The sequence below is a fragment of the Moschus berezovskii genome, chromosome 16 (assembly GCF_049115385.1).
Source record: "Moschus berezovskii isolate FMDL1 chromosome 16, NW_MosBer_1.0, whole genome shotgun sequence".
Taxonomy (NCBI): Eukaryota; Metazoa; Chordata; class Mammalia; order Artiodactyla; family Moschidae; genus Moschus; species Moschus berezovskii.
In genome coordinates, this window is record NC_142475.1 from 57,986,403 (window position 1) to 58,010,102 (window position 23,700).

The window sequence follows — 23,700 nt, forward strand, 5'->3', positions numbered from 1 at the left end:
TTCCCATTGCAGAATCCTTCAGGTTCACAGTCGTGTCGGACGTGACATACACTGGTCTGCAGTGTCCAGACACCTCCCACTGAACGGCATCAGAGGCGGCAGGTGGCTGGATTGGAAGAACCGTCCATGCGCTGTAATTAGGTCCCCGCAGACAAAGAAAATGTATAGTCTGGGAGGAACAGCTGCAAGTCAGAGTCAGAAAAAGCCCCACAAAGCCCTTTTTCCGTGATGAGCGAGGACGGCCGGTCCCTATGCCGAAGCTCAGTGTGTGGCAGTAGCCTTCTCGTCGCAGGATTCATTAGTTGCAGTCATAATCCAGCTGCTTTTTCATGGGAATATGCAGGCTGGCATCTCTGAACGGGCTGGCTTATTGATCATCTGTCTGACACCGTTAACAAGGAGAGACTCCAGACACAAAATGTTTTGGTTAACGAGTCCCTCTGGCCATGCCCAGGGTGCTCAGAGAAGCTTGCCTGACAGAGGATTGAGTTGTCGGGAAGTTAGGAGGAGTTCTATTTACTTTTGGTGGCAGAAGGAGAAACTGAGCAAAGCCAGCGTCCGAAGCTTGTAACGGCAAATGAGGGGCAGGAAGTGTCTGCGTCGCCGTCACTAATCTGGGTGGTGTGTCCGAGGCGTTCCTCATCCCCTCGGCTGGCCCGGGAGACAGGTCTGACCTCTCCCCACCAGAGGAAGCTGGAGCAAGGGGGGTGGGTTACACATGACCGCTTTGGGGAGGAAGAGTATGGGGGTGGGGGAAGGTTTGTGTCAGGCACTGAGCATCTGCCCCATAACCTGATTAAAAACCGGGCAGACAACCTGAGTAGACCTTTTTGCAACGAAGACATACAAATGGCCATCAGGTATGTAAAACAGTGCTCAGCACCACTAATCACCAGGGAAATGCAAATCAACACCAGCATGAGCTGCCACCCACCTCCCAGTTGTGAGAATGGCTGTCATGAAAATGAAAAGAGGTGACAAGTGTGGATGAGGGTGTGGAGAATAGGGACCCCCTCTCCTGCCCTATTGGTGGGAATGTGAATACGCGCAGTTGTTGTGGAAAGCAGTAGGGTGGTTCCTTAAAACAATTAAAAATAGCACCACCACGTGATCCAGTGATCCCACTGCTGGCCTGTGTTCAAAAGAAACGAAGTCAGGATCTTAAAGAGATACCCCCATCCCATGCCCACTGCAGTGTTAAATCTCTGCTTACCTGTGGTTTCACTTCCCATGCCTTCTCTTATGCTTGGTCAACTGTAGTCTAGAAATCGTAAATGGGAAAATTCCAGAAATAAAAATCACATCAGTTTTAAATTGCACGCTATTCTGAGTAGCGTGATGAGCTCATTCCTTCCTGAGGCCCCCACCCATTGACATGACATCATCCTGAGGTCCCCACCCACTGACATGATGTCATCCTGAGGCCCCACCCACTGATATGACATCATCCTGAGGTCCCCACCCACTGACATGGCATCATCCTGAGGCCCCACCTACTCACATGACATCGTCTGATCCTAACATCCATCCAGGGTCACCCGGAGCCGGTGACCCTCCCTCTGACATGTGGTCTGAAGGTTATAGCAGCCTCACACTCCATCACAGTACCTATACCATTCACTTAGACATTTCTCATCTCACATCATCATAAAAAGGGTGAAGTGGGACTCCTGTGGCAGTCCAGTGGTTAAGACACCATGCTTCCACTGTTGGGGGTGCAGGTTCAATCCCTGGCTGGGGAACTAAGGTCATCTATCCTGCAAGCCATGCAGTGTAGCCAAAAAGAAAAAAAGAGGAAGGGTGAATACAGTAGAGTAAGATGTTTTGAGAGAGAGATAGAGACTACATTTACATTTATTATATTATTGTAATTGCGTTTTCTTATTAGTTACTGTTAATCTCTCACTGATAAATTTTAACTTTTTCTTTGATATGTATGTATAGGCAGAAACAGTACTTACAGGGTTCAGTACATTATAGGGTGCTTACAGGGTTCAAACCACAGTTTGTGGTTTCAGGCATCCGCTGGGGATCTTGGAAAATGTCTCCCATGGATAAGGAGGGACCTCTGTGTTCATAGCAGGCGAGATACGAAAACAGCCTAAGTGTTCATCAGCAGATCACTGGATGCAGAAAATAAGATACGCACAAATACATGCACACACAGACAGGAATATTATTCAGCTATGAAAAAGGAAACCTTGCTGTTTGCTGTGTGGATGAAAGTGGGGGACATTATACTAAGTGAAATAAGCCAGACACAGACAGATACTGTATGATCTCACTTATACATGGAATCGACACCAGCCGGATTTATGGAACCAGGCAGTAGAGCAGTGGTTGCCTGGGGCTGGGGGAAACAGGGAGCTGCTGCTCAGAGTGTACAAATTTTCCTATTAGATCTAAGGATCTGACAGACAGCACAGCGATCCTAGCTGACAACACTGAATTGTGTACTTGAAGTTTGCTAAGAGAGCAGATCTTAAGTGTTCTCACCTGAACATGCAAAATGGTTTTATGTAAGGTAGTAGTTGTGTTCATGAGTTTGATGTGGTAAGCATGTCACAGTGTCACAGTGTATACATATATTAAACCATCTTGTACACCTTAAAAAATCACACTGTGCAACCTAAATGTATACAGTTTTTGTTTGTCAGTGATGCCTCAATAAAGCTGGGGGAAGAAAAAAAAGGAATCTGCCTGATTTCAGGGCTCAAAGCTCAGCCCCCTGTCCTGTGCTCCCAGGTCTGGGAGTGAGCAAGGCTCCTGTATCCTGACCCGTCAGGAGCCCTGCCTTCCCCACGGCCACCTCCCTGCTGAGCGGCTGAGGGGGCCTCCGCTTCCCAAAGAGTGTAGCTTCATGGGCAGATGGAACCACGGCTTTAGTCAAGGACTTCAAATGTGTGTGCCCCCGCCTCAACATCTATAAACTCGGAAAAACATAATCTCTTTTTGTAAAATTCCTGTGGCAGATGGTTGTCATACAGATTAACATGCAAAGAACTCAGAAAGGCTGTTAACAAAGCTCTTCATTCTATTTTTATTCAGCTTTGCTTATTAAGAGTTCTCCTCCAGGGGACTTCCCTGGCTGTCCAGTGGTTAAGATTCCTTGCTCCCAACACAGGGGACCGGGTTCAATCTCTGGTTGGGGAACTAAGATCCCACATGCTGTGCAGCCACATTAAAAGGTTTTTCCTCCCCCTGAAATGAAATGTGAGTAAGAGATACAGTAATTTGAATTTTTCATTTCATTTCTAAACAATGAAGGAATGAGTCATAAGAAAGCAGGTAGAATCCACATGGTTATATGCATGTCAGTGTTGGAAGGTACATGTGTTCTGACTTCTACCCCTTCCCTCCTCACCGATGTCTGTGAGAGGCGTCCCTATGGGCCAGGCAGCCGTCCTGAATGCCTCCCTCCTCCTGGGAACGCGTGCCCTGGCCCAGGTGGGGCGGGAGGCCCTCCTAAGGGCTCCTGCAGCCCCCCGCCCACCACGCTCAGTCCGTCTTTCCCATCCTGTGCTTGCAGCGCGCACCGGAGAGGGGCCTTGGGCTGTCCCGGGTCCTGCTCGGGCCCTGACACAGGGCACGTCCCCTTCCTTGTGTGCTGATGGAAATAGTCACCTGTGTTGTCAGTTATTTTCCTCCCACCAGCCTTGCTGCTCCTCTGTCTCACGGAGTGTGTGTTCCGTCCCACCTGTCACCCCTCATTCAGGAAGCTCCAGTGGCTAGCCTTCATCCAAACCTCTCAGACCTGGAAACCCTTCTGACTGGCCCGAGCCCCCTTACCTTCTCTGTGGTGTTGCAGGCGGTGTGAGGGCCGCGTTGGGGCCCGTTCCTCCTCCTCTGGTACTTCAGGCCCTCTGAGAGCTGCGCAGATTGTCTAGACCCCAGATCTTTCTCCTTAGAGCTGCACAGGAACCCATTCCTGTAAAGCTCCCCTGCACTCCTGCAGGCGCACCCCGGGGCTTCTCCTGGGCCCTGCACCCACCGTGTGGGTAAAGCCATCAAAGCAATCACGCTTTTATACTTCTATTTTCAATTAAAAAAGTAACAACACTTTGCTGGAAAAATGTTAAAACAATATACAGTGAGGAAGGTACATATCCCTAATCATCCCTCCAAGATCCTAGAAATACTAAAACTGAATCCAGCCTCTGAACCCCAACACCGAACTAAATCTCAGGGACAGAGTTTTGGGTAGAGTAGGAAAGAACAGCTTTATTGCATTGCCAGGCAAAGGGGACACAGCAGGCTAATGCACTGAATATTCGGTGTCTCGACCTGAAAAGGATATTGAGTTCTATAGCAGTGATTCAAAAAGGACATCAGCAGCTCGTGGACGTTCTTTTGATTGGTTGGTGGGGAAGTAAGTGGCAACCACGTCATCAGGCTTATGACTCCAACCCGCCTGGTGTCTGCAGTGCTCGTACCATTAACTCCTCTCACCTGGTAGGAAGGTTAGTCTGTAAAACAGCTCAGAGATACTGTTGTGATGCGGTGTATCCCTTGAAGGGGAACCAGGACCCTGCAGGAAGGCTGCACTGTTGTTTCTTTTCATTGTTCCTCCCTTGTCTGCGCACCTCCTTCCTTCCTTGATTAGCAGCTAGCTGTCTGAACCTGCCTGATGGAACTCAGGGAAGGTCATGGAACGAAGCCTGTTTCCTATAATGAAGAAGAGAGGAAGATAGAAAGACGTTTGTGCCCAGAAGCACCGTAGGTCCTGCTCAGTTTCAGCATCACTGCTAAAAATTAAGTGTGTTCCTAGATATTTCTCTGTGCATATATAAGCATATAAACTCTCTGTTGTCTTGTTATTTAGCAACAGAACTGTCAGCACTATATGAATAGCCTGCCACTTCACTACCAACATGTCTCCAAATTCTTTTGTCTGTATTTCATTCTATGGGTAATTCTTAATTTACATAACCTTTTCTTTCCTGATGATATATATCTTCTCCCCAGCTTTGTGTCATTATAAACAAGGTCACAGATAAGGTTTACATAAAATCCATCATTTTAAAGTATATAAATCAGTGGTTATTAGTATATTTACACTGTAATGCAACCATCACAGCCACCCAAGGAACCCTGTACCCATTAAGAAGTCACTTCCATGGTTTACCATTTCCTTCTCCAGGGAATCTTCCTGACCCAGAGATCAGACACACATCTCCTGCTTTGACAGGTATATTCTCTACCACTGAGCCACTTAGGATGCCCTACCAGGGGCTGGGGGAGGGACCAATGGAGAATGACCATTAGTAAATATGGATTTTCTTTGGTGGATGATGAAAATATTCTAAAACCAGACACTGGTGATAGTTGGACAACTCTGCAAATGTATAAAATTCACTGGGTTGGACACTTTTAAATTTAAGGATGAATTTTATGGTAGGTGAATTACATCTCAGTAAAAGGTACTGTTACAAAAAAAAGTCACTTGGTTTTCCTTTCTTCTGTACGTTGGCAACCGTTGATGAACTTTGTTTTCTCTTTGGGCTTGCCGTTTTTGTAACTTCTGTGCGAGTGGAATCATAGGACATGCAGTCGTTTGTGCCTGGCTGCTTTCAGTTAGCATGTCTCCAGGCTGTGGTCTGTATCGGTACTTCATTTTTTTTTCTTTTAATGGCTGAATAACCTTTCACTGTATGGATTGGCCACATTTTTTCCGCCCATTGATTTGTTGGCAAACACTTGGGTTATTTCTTCTTTCTATCATGAATCATGCTTCTGTAAACACTTTGTATGAGCGTTTGTGTAGAAGTGTTTGTTTGAAGCATTTGTATAGATACAGGTTTTTATGAAGTCTGTACCTCAGAGTGGAATGGTTGGATCGCAGGACAATTCTGTGTTTCACTCTTCGAGGAGAGGACTGCAAAACTGTTTTCCAACCAGATGAAGCACTGGACCCAGCCCTGTGAATGTCCGTGCCTGTTAACATGAGGGGTTCGATTTCTCTGCGGCTTCCCCAGCACTCGTTAGTTTTCCTGTGTTTGATGCCCGCCGTCCTGTGGGTCTGGGCTAGTATCGCACTGTGGTTCCGGTCTGCATTTCCCTGATAATTAGTGACAGTGAGCACTCAGGTCTTTGGGGTGTGTGTTCCGTTTTTGTATTCTGTTTCATTGTTTCACTCCCGTCTTTTTCTGTGCTCTGCTTGCGTTGCATCTAGTTTGCTGCTAGTTTTTCTAGTTTTGTAGTTGGAGGAGTAGGCTACTGATCTCTTTTCTTCTTTATTTAACATTTACAGCTTTAAACTGGCCTCTAAGCACTGCTTTTGCTGCATCTCATTAGTTTTGGTCTGTTGCGTTTTTTGGCTTTTCCGTCTCAATGAGTTTTCTAATTTCCCTTATGATTTCTATTTTGACTGATTATTTATTTAGGAGTGCCATTTAATTTCCATTTATTTCTGAACTTCCCAAATTTTGTTCTGCTCTTTATTTCTTTTTTAATTGTTTATTTATTTAGGGCCGCACTGGGTCTCCATTGCTGCCTGCAGGGGCTGCTCCCTAGCTGCGGTACTCGGGCTTCTCGGTCTGGTGGCTTCTCTTATTGCAGAGCACAGGCTCTAGGGTGCACGGCCTTCAGTAGTTCCGGTGCATGGGCTTAGTTGCCCTGTGACATGTAGAATCTTCCCGGACCGGGGATCAAAACCTGTGTGCCTTGCACTGGTAGGCAGACTCCCAACCACTGGACCACCAGGGAAGTCCTTCTCTGTATTTCTAATGTCAGTCCTTATAAACTTATTGAGACTTGACTTATGGCCGATCATTGTGGTCTAACCTGGAGAATGTTCCTTGTGCCCTTGAGAAGACTTTTTATCCTGCTCTTGATGGGTAGGCACGTCGTGTGTGTGTGTGTGTTAGGTTTTGTTGGTTTATAGTATTGTCATGTCTTCTATTTCCTTGCTGGTGCCTGGATTTTATAATTGGGAAACATGTGTTTCAGAGAGTAGGGGAGTTAAAACAGCATACTCAAGGTCATCTAGTTCAAAGGTCCCCAGCCTCAGGGTCTGATGCCTGATGGTCTGCGGTGAAGCTGATGTAACAGCAGTAGAAATAAAGTGCACGATAAATGTACTGAGCATGAGTCACCCCCAACCATTCCCCGCTTCCCCACTGGACTCCGGTTCGTGGAAAAATGGTCTTACGCGGAACCTCTCCCTGGTGCCAAAAAGGTCAGGAACCGCTGCTCTAGTAAGTTGGAGAGTGAGATTTGGCCACGCACGCTTGCATGTTTGTTGGGCTGCACTGCACAGACCTACAAGCCCTGTACTCGCCCAGCTTCCAGATCCAAGAAAGAGCCTGGAGTCAGCAACAGAGGCATTGGCGGTTTAATGGATGGGGGTTTACGCGTCTGAAGCAGGGCCCTGGAGTGACACGTCCCTGTGTGTGGCGGACAGCGGGCAGGACTTGGGGGCAGTCTTCACTTCTGAGGGGAAGGGAGATGACCAGTAGCAGGGGAGTTGATGTTGGTGGACTCATTAGTTACCGGGGAAACTGGTAGAGGGGCATGCCCCTCACCGCCCTGCTGATAAGCTCTCATTAGCTGGGGTGGGTATAGATGAGGGTCACTCATGTCAGGAGGGTGTAGATGAAGCCGCCCGGCTGGGCAGGGGATGGACAGAGAACAAGGGAGCGGCCACCTGGAGAGGCCTGGCCACACACTGTTCCACTCCGCACCCCGAATGCCCCTCACAGTCCTGGTCAGTCCGTCATCTGCGATATTCCCCGGTCAGGCGTGCTGGAGGCACTGCATCCAGATGCCACAAGCACAGTACAGACAGCAGCAGCCAGAGTGTCGAGAGGAAGGCTTCTAGTATGTAAGGACAGTCCTGCAGTGTGGGCAGATTCTGGAGCCGGGTGCTTACAAGATCAGTGGCTGCCGTGCCCTGGCCGTTAAAGGAAAATCCGGCCACCCCTGGTTGTCTCACACACCCAGAGCCACCCCCACTGGGAGGGGAGGCCCAGTTTTAATGGAAGCATTCTGGTGGCCTTGCCGGGAGTCAGCAGTCAGAGGGCAGGCTGCCAGCCCGTGTTGTGCTGGGAGCCATCAGAGGTGCAACCCTTACGTCTTTCCAAACAAACAACAGTTAATCCCATTCCACTCCAGACAGCCCAGCCCAGGGAACTCACAGGCGGTCAGTCATATGGTGACCCTTACCGACGGGGGTCCTTCTGATGTGCTGGCCCTTGGGACAGGAAGGTGGAGGGTCTTTCCCCACCGTGGTCCTAGTCTCCACCTAGACACAGTAGCTGGTTGACTTTTCATGGAAGCCCTGAGGAGGCGGATGATTGTGTCTCACTGGAGACCCAGCAGTTAGACTCATTTCACAGGGGGGTGGGTTGCTGCTCAGTCCTCGAAGACTTCCTCCCTCAGACGAGGGACGAAGTGTAAGACACCCGACAAGTACAGCACAGGGGAGAGCATGACCATTAAGCAAACACAAGCAGTGACCCCAACTGAGACAATACCACCCGTAACTTTTGAACCCACCTGCCAACACAGGAGGCCTAAGAGACGCAGGTTTGATCCCTGGGTTGGGAAGATCCCTTGGAGGGGGAGGTGATTACCAACTCTAGTATTCTTGACTGGAGAACCCCATGGACAGAGGAGCCTGGTGGGTTATGGTCCATAGTGTTGCAAAGAGTTGAATATGACTGAAGCGACTTAGCACGCAGTTTGCAGTATAGTTCAGAAAATTCTGCAGTAATATAAGAACATGTCTAAAACCCCATATACAATGGCCACCAATTTTTACCTTGGATGTTTGAACCATTTTGGTTTTCAAATGTATTCCCTTCCTCAATGGCCAAAGTGAGTGTGCAGTATATGTCTGAAAGGCCACAAAGCAGGCTGCTCTGGTCTGTGAAGGCGAAGTTAAACCATGGATAAGCCAGAATGACTTCCTCATGCCTCAGTACATGCAGATTTTCCATTGTTTCCCCTCTTGATCGCAAATCTTCCAGTAGAAAGCACTGATGATCAAAAATATTTGTCCTGTGATGCTGGGGTGCTAACTCCCACCCCTGGTTCAGATCAGGTCCTCCAGTTCTAGGCCTCCTTTATATTCACCTGGTCATTAACGCTGGCGAAAAGCTAACCAGATCTATGAGCAGGCCCAGAGGTATGTTACTGGGGAAACACTTCTTTACAGGCTCTACATTGTGTCCCTTATACCCAGCTGTCATCGTGCACGTGCCTTTAGCAGCAGACTTGAAGAAGCAGCGTTACACATCATGAGCAGTTACACTCTGTGACAATTTGACTAGATAATTTTCTCTCCATCCCCAGGTGGCTCAGCGGTAAAGAATCCACCTGCCAATGCAGGAGACGTGGCTTTGATCCCTGGGTCGGGAAGATCCCCTGGAGTAGGAAATGGCAGCCCACTCCAGTACTTCTGCCTGGAGAATCCCGTGGACAGAGGAGCCTTGGGGACTATAGTCCATGCAGTCACAAAGAGTTGGACACAACTTAAACAAAACAGCATCATGGCAAAAGTACGGCTAACATAATAACTTTCATAAATACAGACCTCAACTAACAAAATTAGAATTTAATATCCACTGAAATACAACACTGTTCTGTCTAAAATGATCCTCATCTCCATCAAGCACAGCCAATTAAAACCAATCCATTTGCAAAATAAATCTGGTCAGTTGCCCACATAGGCTCCTCTGAACAGGTTGAGGGGGGAACAAAATCCTCAAGAGTTATCATTCCCAAGACGTGGTTATTTCTAGAGTTTATCTAAAAGCTTTTCTTCCCTCCTTTACTCTTAGAGATCACAAAAGGCTAACATTCCAGAGAGTCCAGGTAGATCATTATCATTTCAAAGGCACAATACCAGTCCCTCCTAGAAAGCTGCCTTGGGTGCTGTGTGCTCAGTCCAGTCCCTCCTAGAAAGCTGCCTTGGGTGCTGTGTGCTCAGTCCAGTTCCTCCTAGAAAGCTGCCTTGGGTGCTGTGTGCTCAGTCACATCAGCCCCTTTGTGACCAGGGATCAGGAAGCAAAGCCATGTGTCCTGCATTGGCAGGTGGATTCTTTACCACTGGGCTGCCTAGGAAGCCCAGAATGCCGTTGATAGCTTAACCAATGACAAAAGGCTCACTGTGATACAATGGCAGAACCATGAAGAGGCCCCTGTTCTCCAGAGCACTTGGCAGCCCCCATTCAGCAAGATCGGCCTCCCTGGGGTTTCCCTGTAACTTCGGTGCGTCCCCCTCCACCCGCCCGGTGCCCAGGGTCTCCATCTCCCATCCTGTATTTCCTGACATCTTGACATCTCAGCACTCACAGGAGTCTCCTCATTCTCCTGGCCGCTGCACTGACCGTTGAGCTGCACCTGCTCGACCCAAGCACAAGCGCAAGACCGAAGGAAGAGCCTGGTGTCAGCAACAGAGACATCGGTGGTTTAACGGGTGGGGGGCATGCACACTGAGGCCGAGTACTGCATCGACACCCACCACGTGCAGCGGACGGTGGGCCGGACGGCCTTTGCTCCCCGGGAAGGGGGTGTTGTCAGTTACAGGGGAATCAGTGTCAGGTGGGCTCATTGGTTACCAGGGAAACCAGTTAGAGGGGTGCGCCCCCACCACCCTTTGGATGAGCTATCATTAGCTGAGGCCTGGGGCAAGTATTTGGCTGGCCCAAAAGTTCACTGTTACGGAAAAACCAGGATGAACTTTTTGGCCAGCCCAGTACAAACGAGGGTCACTTCTGTTGGGAGGGTGTAGACACAGCAGCCTGGTCGGGCAGGGGATGGACAGAGAGCAGGACAGCCGTCTTGAGAGGCCCGCCATAGTGTTCTTGTGGCACTCGGGGCATAATCAGGTTCTTACCACTGAACTTCTTTTAGAAGTTATTTTCCTTCACTTACTAATTTACTTTTGACTTAAATTCCTCTTGCATACATCTTCTGTTTGTGTATGTGTGTGTGTGTGAGAGAGAGAGTATATACTGGAAAGTTAGTTGCCCGTGTAATTTAAAAAAGCATTTCTTAAGATTTTAATTAGGCTTAGACTGTTAACATGAGAACATTTCTTCAAGTCTTTCATTAAGAGCCCCAAGTCCGTCCTTCCCTCTTTGTCCAAGTCCATAAAATTGAGACTTCCAGAATCTCAGTTTCCTCTCTACTGATTTTCATTCAGGTTTAACCTCCACAATTCATTTTAAGTTGAAAGATGCGTGAAACGGTTTAATTAAACCTCTAACTGTGTAGTAATTGATTTATTATTTTGGCCTCACTTTATAACATGAAGCTTCCTAAGTCCTCTGGTTTATTTTATAGCCTTTTAATCTCTTTTGCTCATGTTGGAAGTGGTCTGCAAAAGAACTTTTCATTTTTTTCTCCCTTCTTCCTAATCAAATCTCTGGCTCTGCTCCAAGAAAAAAATTCACTAATGGACCAAGATTATTCTTCCTCTTTGTGTTTGTATGAGTATATAGAAGAATGTGTGCATGTGACTGTGTGGTTGTATCTGTGAGTGTGTGTGTGTGTGTGAGATGGGAGTGTGTGTGTAATGGGTGTGTATGAGATGGGTGAGTGTGTGTGGTTGTGAGTGTGTGTGATGGGTGAGTGTGTGTGTGGTGGTGAGTGTGTGTGATGGGTGAGTGTGTGTGATGGTGATTGTGTGTGATGGGTGAGTGTGTATATGATGGGTGGACGGTCTGATGGGAGTGTGTGTGTGATGGATGGAAGCAGGTCTGATGGGAGTGTGTGTGTGATGGTGAGTGTGTGTGATGGGTGAGTGTGTGTGATGGTGAGTGTGTGTGATGGGTGAGTGTGTGTGATGGGTGAGTGTGTGTGATGGTGAGTGTGTGTGATGGTGAGTGTGTGTGATGGTGAGTGTGTGTGATGGTGAGTGTGTGTGTGATGGGTGAGTGTGTGTGATGGGTGAGTGTGTGTGATGGGAGTGTGTGTGTGATGGGAGTGTGTGTGTGATGGGTGAGTGTGTGTGTGATGGGTGGAAGCAGGTCTGATGGGAGTGTGTGTGTGATGGTGAGTGTGTGTGATGGGTGAGTGTGTGTGATGGTGAGTGTGTGTGATGGGTGAGTGTGTGTGATGGTGAGTGTGTGTGATGGGTGAGTGTGTGTGATGGTGAGTGTGTGTGATGGTGAGTGTGTGTGATGGTGAGTGTGTGTGATGGTGAGTGTGTGTGATGGTGAGTGTGTGTGATGGGTGAGTGTGTGTGTGATGGGTGAGTGTGTGTGATGGGAGTGTGTGTGTGATGGGAGTGTGTGTGTGATGGGTGAGTGTGTGTGTGATGGGTGGAAGCAGGTCTGATGGGAGTGTGTGTGTGATGGTGAGTGTGTGTGATGGGTGAGTGTGTGTGATGGTGAGTGTGTGTGATGGTGAGTGTGTGTGATGGTGAGTGTGTGTGATGGGTGAGTGTGTGTGATGGTGAGTGTGTGTGTGATGGGTGGAAGCAGGTCTGATGGGAGTGTGTGTGTGATGGGTGAGTGTGTGTGATGGGTGAGTGTGTGTGTGATGGGTGGAAGCAGGTCTGATGGGAGTGTGTGTGTGATGGGTGAGTGTGTGTGATGGGTGAGTGTGTGTGATGGGAGTGTGTGTGTGATGGGTGAGTGTGTGTGATGGTGAGTGTGTGTGATGGTGAGTGTGTGTGATGGTGAGTGTGTGTGATGGGTGAGTGTGTGTGATGGGTGAGTGTGTGTGTGATGGGTGGAAGCAGGTCTGATGGGAGTGTGTGTGTGATGGGTGAGTGTGTGTGATGGGTGAGTGTGTGTGATGGGAGTGTGTGTGTGATGGGTGAGTGTGTGTGATGGTGAGTGTGTGTGATGGGAGTGTGTGTGTGATGGGAGTGTGTGTGTGATGGGTGAGTGTGTGTGTGATGGGTGGAAGCAGGTCTGATGGGAGTGTGTGTGTGATGGTGAGTGTGTGTGATGGGTGAGTGTGTGTGATGGTGAGTGTGTGTGATGGTGAGTGTGTGTGGTGGTGAGTGTGTGTGATGGGTGAGTGTGTGTGATGGTGATTGTGTGTGATGGGTGAGTGTGTATATGATGGGTGGACGGTCTGATGGGAGTGTGTGTGTGATGGGTGAGTGTGTGTGTGATGGGTGGAAGCAGGTCTGATGGGAGTGTGTGTGTGATGGGTGAGTGTGTGTGATGGGTGAGTGTGTGTGATGGGAGTGTGTGTGTGATGGTGAGTGTGTGTGATGGTGAGTGTGTGTGATGGGTGAGTGTGTGTGATGGTGAGTGTGTGTGATGGGTGAGTGTGTGTGATGGGTGAGTGTGTGTGTGATGGGTGGAAGCAGGTCTGATGGGAGTGTGTGTGTGATGGGTGAGTGTGTGTGATGGGTGAGTGTGTGTGATGGGAGTGTGTGTGTGATGGGTGAGTGTGTGTGATGGTGAGTGTGTGTGATGGGAGTGTGTGTGTGATGGGAGTGTGTGTGTGATGGGTGAGTGTGTGTGTGATGGGTGGAAGCAGGTCTGATGGGAGTGTGTGTGTGATGGTGAGTGTGTGTGATGGGTGAGTGTGTGTGATGGTGAGTGTGTGTGATGGTGAGTGTGTGTGGTGGTGAGTGTGTGTGATGGGTGAGTGTGTGTGATGGTGATTGTGTGTGATGGGTGAGTGTGTATATGATGGGTGGACGGTCTGATGGGAGTGTGTGTGTGATGGGTGAGTGTGTGTGTGATGGGTGGAAGCAGGTCTGATGGGAGTGTGTGTGTGATGGTGAGTGTGTGTGATGGGTGAGTGTGTGTGATGGTGAGTGTGTGTGATGGGTGAGTGTGTGTGATGGGTGAGTGTGTGTGATGGTGAGTGTGTGTGATGGTGAGTGTGTGTGATGGTGAGTGTGTGTGATGGTGAGTGTGTGTGTGATGGGTGAGTGTGTGTGATGGGAGTGTGTGTGTGATGGGAGTGTGTGTGTGATGGGTGAGTGTGTGTGTGATGGGTGGAAGCAGGTCTGATGGGAGTGTGTGTGTGATGGGTGAGTGTGTGTGATGGGTGAGTGTGTGTGATGGGAGTGTGTGTGTGATGGGTGAGTGTGTGTGATGGTGAGTGTGTGTGATGGGAGTGTGTGTGTGATGGGAGTGTGTGTGTGATGGGTGAGTGTGTGTGTGATGGGTGGAAGCAGGTCTGATGGGAGTGTGTGTGTGATGGTGAGTGTGTGTGATGGGTGAGTGTGTGTGATGGTGAGTGTGTGTGATGGTGAGTGTGTGTGGTGGTGAGTGTGTGTGATGGGTGAGTGTGTGTGATGGTGATTGTGTGTGATGGGTGAGTGTGTATATGATGGGTGGACGGTCTGATGGGAGTGTGTGTGTGATGGGTGAGTGTGTGTGTGATGGGTGGAAGCAGGTCTGATGGGAGTGTGTGTGTGATGGGTGAGTGTGTGTGATGGGTGAGTGTGTGTGATGGGAGTGTGTGTGTGATGGTGAGTGTGTGTGATGGTGAGTGTGTGTGATGGGTGAGTGTGTGTGATGGTGAGTGTGTGTGATGGGTGAGTGTGTGTGATGGTGAGTGTGTGTGATGGTGAGTGTGTGTGATGGTGAGTGTGTGTGTGATGGGTGAGTGTGTGTGATGGGAGTGTGTGTGTGATGGGAGTGTGTGTGTGATGGGTGAGTGTGTGTGTGATGGGTGGAAGCAGGTCTGATGGGAGTGTGTGTGTGATGGTGAGTGTGTGTGATGGGTGAGTGTGTGTGATGGTGAGTGTGTGTGATGGGTGAGTGTGTGTGATGGTGAGTGTGTGTGATGGGTGAGTGTGTGTGATGGTGAGTGTGTGTGATGGTGAGTGTGTGTGATGGTGAGTGTGTGTGATGGGTGAGTGTGTGTGTGATGGGTGAGTGTGTGTGATGGGAGTGTGTGTGTGATGGAAGTGTGTGTGTGATGGGTGAGTGTGTGTGTGATGGGTGGAAGCAGGTCTGATGGGAGTGTGTGTGTGATGGTGAGTGTGTGTGATGGGTGAGTGTGTGTGATGGTGAGTGTGTGTGATGGTGAGTGTGTGTGATGGGTGAGTGTGTGTGATGGGTGAGTGTGTGTGTGATGGGTGGAAGCAGGTCTGATGGGAGTGTGTGTGTGATGGGTGAGTGTGTGTGATGGGTGAGTGTGTGTGATGGTGAGTGTGTATGATGGGTGCTTGTGTGTGGTGGTGTGTGTGTGGTGGTGTGTGTGTGGTGGTGTGTGTGTGGTGGTGTGTGTGTGGTGGTGAGTGTGTGTGTGATGGGTAGGTGCAGGTCTGATGGGAGTGTGTGTGTGTGATGGATGAGTGTGTGTGATGAGTGTGTGTGTGAGAAGGGAGTGTGTGTGTAGTGGGTGTGTGTGTGATGGGTGAGTGTGTGATGGGTGAGTACAGGCCTAATGGGAGTGTTGTGAGATGGATGAGTGTGTGTGTGCACGCTTGTTCATCCTGGTGGAGGTGGGGACACTGGGCTTACCCTAGGAGGAACTTACGTGGGTCTCCTGAGAGCCGGATTCCGGTTCTGCTGTCACTCCCCGTTTCGGATGTTTAACAGGATGTCTTCTCCCTTTCCTCTCCCCCGCCCTTCCTGATCTATGCCGTAACTGCCCCTGCTGAATCCCTGGATGCTGACACTGTTCACTGTCTCTTTGTTGGTGCCTGGGCTCCTGGGGACTACATGTCAGAGAGGCTGACTGTCAGGCCTGGCAGAGTTAATGCTCCACAGTTTTCCTAAATTCTTGAACTGGTGTGACTAGAGACGGATCTGCAGAGCAGGAGCTGGAGGGCTGGCTTTATCCTGGTTTTTAGGCAGAGTGGAATTTGTACTCCCTAATTCTGTACTGGCCTTTTCGGTGTGTGAGATGTTTTAAAATGAAGAAATTGAGGAGAAAGTGCCTTAATGAACAGGAATGTGTGTATGTCGAGAAATCGCATGATCACATAGTGGACAGTCTGGGAGGGTAATAGTGTCTTCAGAGACGGCCCAAGTCAGCATATTCATGACTGGAGCCGGGATAAGGAACCATTGCCATTTATCCTTCGCTTCTTAAGTGCTGTGCTCTGCATTTGAATGGGCTGCTTTTTATTTAATAGCGACTTTTTATAAAATAGCGGTTTTGTGTTTATTTTTTGTGTTAGGCACTGAGGCTGGGGGGTCAGTTTCTTCCCTGGTGGTCTGGTGGCTAAGACTCCACACTCCCAATGCAGGGGGCCTTGGGTTCAATCCCTGGTCAGGGAACTAGATCCCGCATGCCGCAACTAAAGATTCCACATGCTGCAGCTAAGACCTGGCACAGCCAAATAAATAATGTCAAATATTAAAAGATAAACAGTCTTTATTAAAAAAAGAAAGAAGCTGAGGCTGGTGGAGTTGAACCAGGTTGGCTTAACTCCTGGCCGCTGTTCTCGGCAGTGTGGGTCTTGGTTTCATTCCCACGCCCAGAACAGACCCAAGGGCCACGTGGCTCAGCAGAGAGACCCAGGCCGGGAATAAGGAACCCAGGTCCCAGCCTCGCCCAGTTCAGCAGCAAGTTCTGGAAAACGTGCCAAGTCCCTCGAACCTTTGGGTCCTTGATTCCTTCTCCCACTGAGGAGTTATATTTGCTGCTTCTATCTCAAGGTTTTTATGAAGATAAAATGAGATAATAGCTGGGAAAGTGCCTCACAGACTTGAGTGATGTACAAATAAAGGGCTTATGTTATTAGATTTTTGATAATGTCGAGATTTTTTTTCATAATGCTCACGTTGTCTTTTGATTAAATTTAAACAATGCCTCGATGGACGTGAGTTTGAGTTAACTCCGGGATTTGGTGATGGACAGGGAGGCCTGGCGTGCTGTGATTCATGGGGTCGCAAAGAGTCGGACACGACTGAGTGACTGAACTGAACTGAACTGAAACAACGCCAGCTGATTCTTCCTGTCCCTTGCTAGTTTGCGCCTTGGGTCTGCAAGGGTAATTTTCTGATCGTGAGGAAGTTATCCCCAGACTGGATCTGAGACGAAGTCGAGGTGCACCATGGCTCACCTCTTCCTTCCTGGTAGAAACTTGGGACATAGGAAATGACTTGTTTTTGAACTGCTTCCTTTCTTATTATGAAATGACATTGTTCAGTAGCTCAATTGTGTCCAACTCTTTTCAACACCATGGACTGCAGCACAACAGGCTTCCCTGTCATTCACTATCTCCTGGAGTTTGCTCAAACTCATATCCATTGAGTTGATGGTGGTACCTAAACATCTCATCCTCTGTCATCCCCTTCTCCTCCTGCCTTCAGTCTTTCCCAACATCAGGGTTTTTTCCAGTGAGTCAGTTCTTCACATCAGGTGGGCAAAGTATTGGAGCTTCAGCTTCAGCATCAGTCCTTCCAGTGAATATTCAGGGTTGATCTCCTTTAGGATGGACTGGTTGGATCTCCTTGCAGTCCAAAGGACTCTCAAGAGTCTTCTCTAATACCGCAGTTCAAAAGTGTCAATTCTTCAGTGCTCAGCCTTCTTTATGGTCCAATGCTCACATCCATACATGACTACTGGAAAAACCATAGCTTTGACAATACGTATTTCTTGTATGGAGTGTGTACTGTGCCTCCAGCACTGACCCAGATCCTGTGGGACTTGAGAATGAAAAGGCAGCTCATACCTCAGGGTGTGTGATTGATGGTGGGGGACGGGAAGCACAGTCAGGAAACGGTGTGGGGAGTTTGTACACGCGTGTGCCGCACACGGCACCTGGGGGATGAACCATCTCACAGAGGATGTGCTGGGATTTGAACGGGGCCTGAAGTGTTAGGATTTGCAACAGGAGTGGATTCTGATCAGGATGCAAGAGGGGAAGCAGTACAGGTAAGTAAAAAGGAGACAGGTGTCACCTCCGCATATTTAGGGAGGCCTCAGACGTTGCCCTGAGTGGGTGGGAGGTGGGGGGAGAGAGGGAGCAAGCACAGTGCTGTGTGTGTGTGTGTGTGTCTGCACGCGCACTCGTGTGCATGCACAGGATTGAACCATGTGCTGCTGCTGCTGCTAAGTCACCTCAGTCGTGTCCGACTCTGTGTGACCCCATAGATAGAAGCCCATCAGGCTCCCCTGTCCCTGGGATTCTCCAGGCAAGAACACTGGAGTGGGCTGCCATTTCCTTCTCCAATGTGTGAAAGTGAAAAGTGAAAGTGAAGTCGCTCAGTCGTGTCCGACCCTTAGCGACCCCACGGACTGCAGCCTACCAGGCTCCTCCATCCATGGGATTTTCTAGGCAAGAGTACTGGAGTGGCTTGCCATTGCCTTCTCCGTGTGCTAAGGGGCCTGAAAAGCCAGGTCTGAGAGTCGTGGGGCAAACTGCTCAAGGACCATGGAAAGTTCTAGCGCAAGGGGGCGGCAGTGAGACAAGGGATGGAGGCCGAGAGACCAGAGCGGGAGGCGGGCCATTGAGGTGGTGGGCGGGCTCTTAGTGCAGGCAGAGGGTTTTTACCAGGCAGACCTCTTTAGGACAGAATCCTCAGAGTTCAGTGGCGGCTGAGTTCAGGAGTTCAGGGAGGAGGACGAGCAACTGAAGCTTCCTCTGTTGAGACGCCGTCACAGTGTGCCCGTAGAGATGCCAGGGTTTTCCTCGCCCAGTTCCAGGACTCTCCGCTCTTTTGTACCATGTGGGTAGCTGATGGCAGCAGCTCGTTTTCGGTGCTTAAATTGTTCCAAGTTCATTTATGAAAATTTCATTTTTAGCTAGCTAATTGGTCTTGAGGATCTGAATTATGGATGCGGTCAGATGTAAGGTTAGCTTCGTCACCATCATGTTAGAGGTTTTCCAAAGCTTTCAGGGCCGATTTTATGTTTACTCCTTGACAGCAGATTGCACCCTGCTTGTTGAGTTCATTCACCAAGGTTTTGCGGGGCGCCTGCTAGGTGGGACACCGGGTCAGGTGCTGGGGGATACAGACCACTCTCGGGTCTGGCCAGCCGGGCTGCGCTCCCGCTGTGCTGGGAGGGGGTGGCACCCATGGCTGAGGCGGCTGCACCGTGCACTGCACGTCTCCGTGGAGTGGACTCTGGGTGCCCTGCAGCGACGCATGCTGAACCTGAAGCTGAGGTGGAGGGCATGGCTCCCGTAGGGCTTCTGTGTCTGCTCAGGATTGCTGACTCCGGCGGTACAGTGGGTAGGAATCCGCCTGCTGTTTTAGGGGACACAGGTTCGATCCCTGGTCTGGGAAGATTCCACATGCCATGGAACAAGTAAAGCTCGTGAGCCACGAGTCCTGAGCCCGAGCTCTAGAGATTGCAAGCTGCCGCTCCTGAAGCCAGTGCACCTAGAGCCTGTGCTCTGCAATGAGAGAAGCCACCACCACGAGAGGCCTGTGCGGCTCAACCCTGGCCTCAACTGGAGAAAGCTGTGCAGCAATGAAGACCCAGCACAACCGAAAAAAAGGATTTCTGACACCTTGCAAATTTGGGGTTCCCCAGGCCACCCACACTTTTCCAGTTAGGTACAAATTTGGGGGACTCAAAGGACTCCCTCAGGTTCACCAGTCTTCTGGAATGACTCACAGAACTCAGGAAAGCTGTGAACTTGGATGACAGTTCTAAACAAAAAGGGTGCAGGTCAGAGCAGGCCAAAGACAGTGATGCCAGCGTGCGGCTGGGGGCCCGGGGATTCCAGACACGGGGCCTTTGGTCCTCCTCCACGCCCCGTGGTGTCCTGGACGCCGCTGTCTTCTTGCAGCTACCTTATGCGACAGGACTTAGGAGTGTTTCCAGCCAGGGACACTCCCCCAAGTCCTTGGTGTCTAGAGTTTCTATGGAGTTTGACGACGCCCGCCTGCGTGACTGGCCCCCAGTCTCCAGCTCCCCCAGGAGGTCAGACTGTGTTCAGAGGTCAGACCTGACCTCACCTGTCGCAGAGCCCCAGAAACAAACCCTCGTGTAGACAGTCCTGTGGCCAAGCCCCCGGGTACACGGGCACTGTGGTCAGGCCGGGCCTTCCCGGGGCCTGGGGGCCACCCGTGTGGCCAAGGGCGGAGCCCGGATCTCTGTACAGATGAAGCCCCCTCTCCGCTGCACAGCTGCATCCTCAGGACACGTCAGAGGAGGACCTCTGTCTGCAGGGCAGGGCGCGGGGCAGTAAACTGTCCTGTAACACATTTCCCGAGCTTGGCGGCTGTGACGTGCGGTGGGCGGTTTACAGCCTCTCTGCTCACTCTGCTCCTCCAGCTGTTAACCGCTGTTTCAGTAAGCTGCTGTTGTCAGGAATAATCAGGAGGAGCGTTTGAATGGCTCTGAGGTGGACGGTTTGTCCTCAGTCTGCATGCTCCTCTCCTCACCTGCCTCCCCAGCCTCCCGTACGCGTAGCTGGGCCTCCTGTCTCCACAGCTGTCATTCTCCTGCTAAACTCTCGGGGCTGACAGGGGAGCCCATTCTCCGACAAGCCCAGCGAGATGGAGGCAAGCAGTGACAGTGCATCAGGCTGGCTGCCCCAGCCATGGAAGGCTCTGGCTTGGAGCTCTAGGTCAAGGAGGACCCGCCGTGGCCCTGCAGCTCAGTGGAAACCCTGCTCCTGCAAGCGCTCCCCTGTCTCAGCCCCTCTCCCCATTCAGGCGGTGCCTGTTCTCTGAGTTCCTGGGGACCACACGTCCAAGCAGGCGCCTCAGTTAGAGCCCACGTTCTTTCTCTGCACTTCTCTCCCGCCCCTTTGGCTTCTCTCTCTGATTCGGGAGCCCAGGTGACCCCCTTAAAGGGTCCTCACGGTGACAGCAGGGGGCACTGTGGGTGATGCTTTCTTGGGCAGAACAGGAAGAGCAGGAGGGACCCCGAACACATCATAATTGCATAGGTGACCGTTCCCCCAAGATGGTGCTAGAACCTAGGACCCTTCCTCTGCCCTGATGTTCAGATACAAAGATGGCTGGCTGCTGCCATGCCATGCCTTAGCCAGACAGATGGCTCTCCAGAGATGGCAGGGCAGCCAGGCTGTGCCGGCCATGGCACCCCTCAAAACGCATCACCTAAGATGGCACTCCACCTTCCTACAATGGCAGGAGGTCCCCTCAGCCTGCTCACCCTTTTAATTCCCACCTTCCTTTGGAGATGAACGCCTTAAAAATGAATGCTAATTAAGAAGAGATAAGAGGTGAAAAATGATTTGAAACTTGCTCCAAAGCAGCTCTGTTGATGACATTTAAATCCTCTGGTCTCCAGGAAACTTGAAAAATATTGTCTCTAGCCCTATAATCTTTGGCTTTAGATTGCAATTATTTTTGTCTCTTTTCCATCAGAACAATTTGGACCTAATAATTATGATGGTTTAAATAGTCAAAATAGTTGTGTAACTCATTAAGAGCGTGAAAAGCTAAGCAGCCTTTGAGAACCCTTTGCAGAGACAGTCCTTAGCAAGTTTCTGAGAACTAGTTTTCAGTGGAAATGGTGGTTTCTAAGGAGCCTGGTTTGTGACCTGGAGCTGACAGTCACAGCTTAAAACCCTCCCCACTTTATGGAACACGCAGAGTGCACAGGTTCTGATAAACTAATATTCTTAAATCACATGACTACAGAATTGGTTGTATAATAGTACAGAGGTGCAGAGATGTTAGCACTAAATGATTGTTTGCAGCTGCTCATTTCTGGAACTGCTTCAAGCTTTCCTTTTTTTAATAAAATGTGGGAAGCCAAAGTGTTAGTTGCTCAGTCCTGTCCGACTCTTGGCGACCCCATAGACTGTAGCCTGGCCAGGCATCCCCGTCCATGGAATTCTCCAGGCAAGAATGCTGGGGTGGTGGGTAGCCATCCCCTTCTCCAGAGGATCTTCCCCACTTGGGGATGGAACCCAGGCCTCCTGCACTGCAGGTGGATTCTGTACCATGTGAGCTCCCTGTGGAAACAGACATATTTCCACGCTTGGAAACCGAGCGCATGGCCCACCCTGTCGCCTTCTGTGACCCCACGGTGCCCTCTGGTTCCTCCGCAGAGTTTTCGGTCATGAAGAGGAAGAGAGGCAGGCCCAAGGGGTCCACGAAGAAGCCCAGCCCCGAGGAGGAGCTGGCGGAGCGCAGCGCCCTGCCCGGCTCGGACGGCCCGCGGGCCCCCGAGGAAGGGGGCAGCCTGGAGTGCAGCAAGTGCTGCCGCAAGTTCTCCAACCCGCGCCAGCTCCGCAAGCACATCTGCATCATCGTGCTGAACCTGGGCGAGGCGGAGGGGGACGCAGGTAAGCGCGCTCCCGGCAGGGGGCGCCCGCGGCGCGCTCCCCCTCTGTTGAAACCAGCAGTCTCATTTCAACTTTAATAGAATTTTATTTACTCCTTTATTTATGGCCGTGCTGGGTCTGCATTGCTGCGCGGGCTTTTCTCTAGCTGCGGAGAGTAGGGACTACTCTCTATTTGGGGTGCAGGGGGAGCTTCTCATTGCGGTGGGGGGGCTTCTCTTGTTCCGGAGCTCTGTTGTTGGGCCCTGTGAGCAGAAAGGCCGAGGTTAGGATGCTCGAGCCCCTGTGAGTGACCTTGACGGCTTCGACTGTGGCCGGCGCTCTTGAAGAACATGCAGGATACCAGGTACTGTCTTCAGGTAAGAGCTTAGCAAGGCTTCGGCTCTGAAGCAGCTTCTAAAAGAGGCTGAAGAGACTGTGCGTATGAGCGGGAAAGTCTAGACACTGTCTAGGAGGAGGGAAACAGCAAGGGCCTCTGCTGTGGGCTCTGTTGTCCTCGTTTAATTCTTGCAACCAGTTGCCAAGTTTTCAAAGCGTGTCTAAGAATGTAGAAAGTTCTTACTGTTTTGTACCAGGCTAAGTATTTTACCCCTAGAGTAGGAAATGGCAACCCACTCCAGTATTCTTGCCTGGAGAATCTCATGGACAGAGGAGCCTGGCAGGCTACTGTCCATGGAGTGGCAAAGAGTAGGGTACTCCTGAGCGACTGAGCACATGCGCACATCACATGGGTTCTGGTTCAGGATGTGGGCTTTGGACTTTGGCTGCCTGGATTTGCACCGCAGCTCCAGTACTTATTATCTTTATTCTGCTTTATTTTCTTCCTCTGTAAAATGGGAATAAAAACAACACTAGCTAATTTGGTTGCTTGGAGGATTCAATGAGACAGGACTTTCTACAGTGCTTAGAAGAACAGCTGCCATTTCAAAAGCTCCCCGTACATGTTAGCTGTCATTGTTTTTCACAGCCCTATGGGCACAGTGCTACTGCTATCCTTCCTGTTTCACAGGTAAGAGCATTTAGACACTAAGAAATGAAGCAGTTTATCCAGGGTCTTTTAATTAGAAAAGGATCCTCCTGGCCTTTGAACCCAGACTGTTTGACTCTGAACCCCAGCTCTTCAGTCCTAGAAACACCTCCCAACAGTGAAGCAAGGCCCTTGGTTTGTAAAATCCTAGCACGTTAATGCTGGGAAGGATTGAAGGTGGGAGGAGAAGGGGAGACAGAGGATGAAATGGTTGGAGGACATCACCAACTCGATGGACAGGAGTTTGAGCAAGCTCCGGGAGTTGATGATGGACAGGGAGACCTGGTGTGCTGCAGTCCATGGGGTTGCAAAGACTGAGCTTCTGAACTGAACTGAACTGAGCACATTATTGAGGGAATGCACCACCTAATGGGGCCCCCAGGTGGCGCTAGGGGTAAAGAAGTCTGCCAAGGCAGGAGACTTGGGTTCAATCCCTGGGTCAGGAAGATCCCCTGGAGGAAGGCATGTCAACCCACTCCAGTATTCTTGCCTGGAGAATCCTGTGGACAGAGGAGCCTGGCGGGCTACAGTCCATGGGGTTGCAGAGAGTCGGAAACGACTGAAGCGACTTAGCATGCTT

The 23,700-nt window shown here is 50.2% G+C and overlaps 1 protein-coding gene across 2 annotated transcripts in view; it reads left to right on the top strand.

Moving 5' to 3' along the window:
* ZFAT (zinc finger and AT-hook domain containing) overlaps positions 1-23,700 on the top strand; it is a 145,967-nt gene that overhangs the window by 19,181 nt on the left and 103,086 nt on the right. Inside the window, exon 3 of one of the 2 annotated variants that reach the window (XM_055431866.2) lies at positions 21,860-22,096. The exons of the other annotated variant lie outside the window; for it this stretch is intronic. Within the exon in view, the coding sequence (XP_055287841.1) occupies positions 21,860-22,096 (237 nt within the window). The remainder of the gene's footprint in view (positions 1-21,859; positions 22,097-23,700) is intronic. 2 annotated transcript variants of the gene reach the window in all.